The sequence below is a fragment of the Aplysia californica genome, unplaced genomic scaffold, assembly GCF_000002075.1.
Source record: "Aplysia californica isolate F4 #8 unplaced genomic scaffold, AplCal3.0 scaffold00649, whole genome shotgun sequence".
NCBI lineage: Eukaryota > Metazoa > Mollusca > Gastropoda > Aplysiida > Aplysiidae > Aplysia > Aplysia californica.
Window position 1 is genome coordinate 213,038 of NW_004797919.1, and position 5,256 is coordinate 218,293.

The 5,256-nt window shown below is 39.1% G+C and overlaps 1 protein-coding gene across 1 annotated transcript; it reads right to left on the bottom strand.

Moving 5' to 3' along the window:
• Positions 1 to 3,269: 3,269 nt before the first annotated feature.
• LOC101856535 (PI-actitoxin-Avd5a) lies at positions 3,270 to 4,527 on the bottom strand. The gene is made up of 2 exons (XM_005108006.3): positions 4,269 to 4,527; positions 3,270 to 3,628 (listed from the first exon to the last, which is right to left on the bottom strand). The coding sequence occupies exons 1-2, from the start codon at positions 4,327 to 4,329 to the stop codon at positions 3,444 to 3,446; spliced, it is 246 nt and encodes an 81-aa protein (XP_005108063.1). The 5' UTR covers positions 4,330 to 4,527; the 3' UTR covers positions 3,270 to 3,443.
• Between the last annotated feature and the right edge of the window lie 729 nt (positions 4,528 to 5,256).

Here is a 5,256-nt window from a genome sequence, read left to right on the forward strand (position 1 = left end):
AAACACACACACACACACACACACACACACACACGCACACACACACACACGCACACACACACACACGCATGCACGCGCCGCGCGTGCACACACGAAGACTCATGAGCCAATCTTAAAATTGCAGCTTGTGAACCATTCTTGAATATTCGAGATAACGATAATGTAGTCGTCCCAAATTTTCAACTGCTATATTTTTATGGTTTCCTGACCTTAGCTTGAATTTGGCTGTGTGGAAATTGGGTTTGATGGCGAGTATTTCAAGCCAAACATTTGAGAATTTATTAAGTTTATATAAGTAGATAAGTAGATAAGCGACTTTTGTAGGCGCTTTTTCGTTGCACACAGAAGATGTGGGTTCGAATCTCGTGTGGGGAGAAGTTTTGCCGAGCATCTCTGTCGTTCTTCTGGGACGTTGTATTCCTCTCAGCCCGAGTTGGCCGTGATAGGAACAGTCGAAGCTAACACAGTAAAGGATCTAAATTGGGTCGATTAAAAAAAAAGTAGAGGGCCGGGGGGAGGTGGAGGTGTACACAGAATATAATGTACAGTAATGATTTAGTTCCCACTGAAACGTGTGTCATGGCGCCCCAGGTGTAACTAAATGATAAAAAATAGGAGTAGAAGCAGACTGAAATCTACATTATGTTCAAGGGAAAAAAGACCCATCATATGGAATATATGGTTTTAAAAAATTACTTCCCTTGGTATAGCATTTTCTGCAATTAATTATATACATGTACTAGCTGAGTACCCGGCTTTGCTCGGGGTTAACGCCTTGGCGTCTCTGCTCCTCCTGGTCTACGCCGCGGAGGTATTTTACATCTACATTACTGTCTAGCCTTTCACAGTCACCCCTGGCTTCTAGATCTATATTGCTTTAGATTAGGTCTACTCTGGTTAACTCCTCTCTTGACCTACATAGCTTTAGTGTATTGCTGTCTAGCCCTTTGCAACCACAAAATACGGATTTCGACTTTTACAACATCACAAAAAGCACTAAGAAAATAATAATTCACGAAAGGGCTGCTACACTGTAAAAGGAACACACCGACGTTTTCAAAATCACAGAGGCAGTGTCTATCTTGTTCACTTTTCTCTGACAGCGTTAAAAAAATCCTAGTTCATTGACAAATTTACCTGTGCTCACGAAACTTTGCATGGCACTTCTGCAGAGCGACCAAATAAAAATATTTTTTCAAAAAATATTGTCCCAGTAATAAAAACGTTTTTCTCTTTGGGCCCTATATTATACTAAAAACAACTCTTTGGAAGCGTACACAGGATCACGTCTCTACGTACTACAGGTGAGTTTCGAAAATTACTCACTCCGTCTCTTGAATTGTGTTACTTAGGCGAATGATAAAGAGCGGCAATGAACTTCTGTTGTGAAGATTTATTTCGTTACTCACTAGAACAATCACAAAGGCCAAAGAAGGACGGTAACTTTTTGTCAAATACATATATTTTTCTAAATTTAGGAAATGAATAAATAAAAAATCGGGCTCCGTCATGGGGACCTATCTAAATCTTTTAGCAGGTACTTGTCAACTTTCAACTCTGTAGCTGTCGCAATTTTACGGGAAAAGTGACACATGTGTTTCCAAGTTGCCAAATATATAATAGATTAACCGTGAGCTCAAACAACCTAGCTTATACATGTGTATAGGTATTTACAACATAAGTCTGGAGAAGAGAATCTAACAGTGACTGCCAGCACTGAAAATTAATTTTGTCTGAGTTTTTTTGGGGTCATTTTCTTGATTTGTGTTCTTCTACTGCCACTAACAATTCTTTGTTTTTCTGATTTCTTTTGTTCGCAGTTAAATGAAGTTTCTTCTTCTTCTCCTCCTCCTCCTCCTCCTCCTCCTTTTTCTTCTTCTTCTTCTTCTTCTTCTTCTTCTTCTTCTTCTTCTTCTTCTTCTTCGCTCGCAACTGCAGCGTGTTTATGTGTGTATATGTTTGTATACATGTGTACGTATATGCGTGTATATATGTGTTTAGTTACCTGTTTAAAACTCCCTGTATATTGTTAAAACCAAGATATTATCATTGAATTGTTTTTAAACACGCTGAGTATTCTACGTTCCTATTTCCCATTCACCACATCAGGATAAAGCGTGAAAAAAAGAAGAAATTCTAAAAAGAAATTAGATGCCTCTTCCTCGTATTATGTGTCTGTACTTCTTTCACTTTCACTATACTCCCTTCTTATTCATATACCAGTGAAAGAATTTGCAGTCGTTCGATCGGGTGCACCCATTCCTTTCTTGATTTTCTTTTTACAGTTGAGTCTACTCGTCGACAAGGACAAATAACGTCAATCTTTTCCTGTCCATGTTCAACTGAAACCTATTATATAAAAATACAATATCACACGTCGTTGTATTGCACCGCCTGCTTTTCCCTCGCTCCAGGTGTAACCACCCAATGTTTTCACTTTTTACCCCTTCTCGCCCCTTCTCGCCCCGCTTCGCCTTGCGTGCCTGCAGTGTGGTCAGAGGGGAAACTATCAGAGCCGCGCACTTTTGAGAAAAAAACTATCAAAGCTGCGCACGTTTTGACGATATCGATACAATTAGACTACCGGTTCTATTCAACGGTTACGGCCCCCATGATAAAATTACTCTGTAAATCCCCCATCCAAATTATACAGTTGTCTTTCTGGAGGCGTTAAGCGACTTTCAGACCGTTTCTAAGCCGAAACGAAAAACATAGACCAAACAGAATGACACTGCCTAAGAAAGAGGAAGGGAGAATTGTTCAAAGCAAATATAGGCCTATGCAGATGGACAGTTCTCTCAACTTCACATTTTATCCTGAATGAGCAAGAAAATGCTGCCCCTGCATGAAAAAAAATTCCTCTGTCCTGTAGATATGTTGTTTTTTTTACTTGAAAAGCCATTTCATTCAATTTAAAATTGATGCTGGTCACAAGCCTAGTAAAACGCTGACAACATTGTTGGTTGGTATTGGTTTTGGTAATCAGCAATCTGATTGTATCGATATCGTCAAAAAGTGCGCGGCTCTGAGTTTTTTCTCTAAAGGGCGCGGCTCTGATGTTCTCCTGGTCAGAGCCTTAGGGCCTCAACGAGTTCACGCTCTCCGATAGAAACACACCAAGATCTAAAACTTAAACATTAACAACCTACGTCCCAGATACATACTAGGTTTAGAGACGGGTATTATGCTCTCTGAATATATATATATATATATAAATAAGGGTAAGGTAAAAGCAAATATTTTGAAAAACAAGGGGGAAAGGCTTAACGTAGAGTTTCTCCATTTCTCTTTTATTTCGTTTGCTGTGAAAGGATAAAAAAAATAATTAAAAGACTTTAATATCTCGTGTTAGTAGTAGAAGTCTCGCCATACAATACAATGAATAATATACACCGTACGTGTATGGACTAACTGCAAGGAGTTTAGAACTGTAAACTCCTTGACTAACTGTCATCACCACAGGCACCCTTGGACACCTGTTTGATGACGTCATCACCAGTCTTGCCACAGTTTGCCACGTCGAGCGTGCAGGAGTTGCTGTACGTGTGTCCGTCAGAGCCACACACGGGGTCATAGAGGGCAAAACATCCCATATCTTCACACCGAACATCGACCGGGGCGCTCTGGCCTGGTAAAGGGGGGATGGGGGTGGTGGGTGGTGGGGACGATGTTAAATGTTTGTGATTGTACATGATAAAGGCTAATTCCCCTTTCAATTATTGAAATGCGGGTATAATAATAATAGTAATAATAATAATAATAATAATAATAATAATAATAATAATAATAACAACAACAATAATAATAATAATAATAATAATAATAATAATAATAATAACAATAATAATAATAATAAAGTAGTAGTAGCAGTAGTAGTAATAGTAGTAGCAGCAGTAGTAGTAGTAGCAGCAGCAGCAACAGGAGCAGCAGCAGCAGCAGTAGTGGTGGTAGCAGCAGCAGCAGCAGCAGCAGTAGTAGTAGTAGTAGTAGTAGTAGTAGTAGTAGTAGTAGTAGTAGTAGTAGTAGTAGTAGTAGTAGTAGTAGTAGTAGTAGTAGTAGTAGTAGTAGTAGTAGTAGCAGCAGCATAATACATGTATTATATTATGTGCGTAAATAATACCTATAATAGTTATGTAATGTATGGTGTGTGTGTGACAGGCTCGTGCGATCAACTCTCTACCGTGTTTAGAACCAACACGTTCATTTTGAACAATTATGCGTTAAAGTTTTTCAGTTGTTTTTGTTTTTTTTCCACGATACCAACTTACCAAGTGCAACAAGTCCCATAAACACAAGAACACACGCAGCGAAGACTTTGAGCGAAGCCATTTTGATGACTATGTAGATTGCAAGAATAGGAGAGATGAGGCCACTGACTGATGAAAATCTTCCTCCACTCTAGCTGTGACTCGAGCTGTAGTTTGCTGTTTGTGGCTTATCTCGACTGAACCAAAGACTGAGTGTCTATTTATATTATATAGGCCTATGTGTAACGCCGACATGGAATATGCTTTGGTCTGGCATTCTGCAAATCCTTTTTTTTTCGCGGACGTCCTTGTTTTGAGAAAAGGGGAGTTTCCGGTAACGTCCTTGTCTAAAATTCTCCAACACTCATGTACGGCACGCAAAAAAAAGTTTTAAACAGTTTTAAAAAAAATATTGACGTTCCGTTCATATCATTCTTTTTATCTTTGTTTTCAATTCTTATACGTGTAATCTTCACACAAATTGCAGATATGGAGTGTGGGCGGTTGGTGAGTGCCACTAGTAGATCTTAATTCAACAATAAACGATATTAAATAGCATTTTTATAACTCATTATTACCATTCACCAGCAAGCTCTATGTGCCGTGCGATATATTTTATTTCCGCAGGAGACTTAATAGTTCTTCAACTCTATCCTTAAAAAATTCTGTCAGTCTATCATACCCTTCCCCTTCAATGAATGAATGTTATGGTTACTTTGTAATAGAATGTTTACCCTTTGAGACCTCTCTGTATCAAATGTCTGTGTGTCAAAGCTTCTTGCTGTGAACTAGAGTTCAAAATAGGTTTCTCTCATATTATACGATCAACCATAGGGTTTCTTAGATCTATGGAAACCAAGGCTCAGCCTCGATCAGTTGGACATGGAATCTCTTCCATCCATGGTTATCTTTCTCCTTGAGTTGTTTTTCTCCCTCATGTCATGGCATGGAATATTGCTGAGGTAGTAGAAGCGGACCGTCTTAACAGGAACACACGTGCGCACGCGTA

Bases quoted from the DNA above. Each gene is read 5' to 3' on its own strand.
- LOC101856535 (XM_005108006.3), bottom strand. From the start codon at position 4,329: ATGGCTTCGCTCAAAGTCTTCGCTGCGTGTGTTCTTGTGTTTATGGGA. The intron at 3,629-4,268 runs GTAAGTTGGTAT...CCCCTTTACCAG, and splicing joins TATGGGACTTGTTGCACTTG to GCCAGAGCGCCCCGGTCGAT.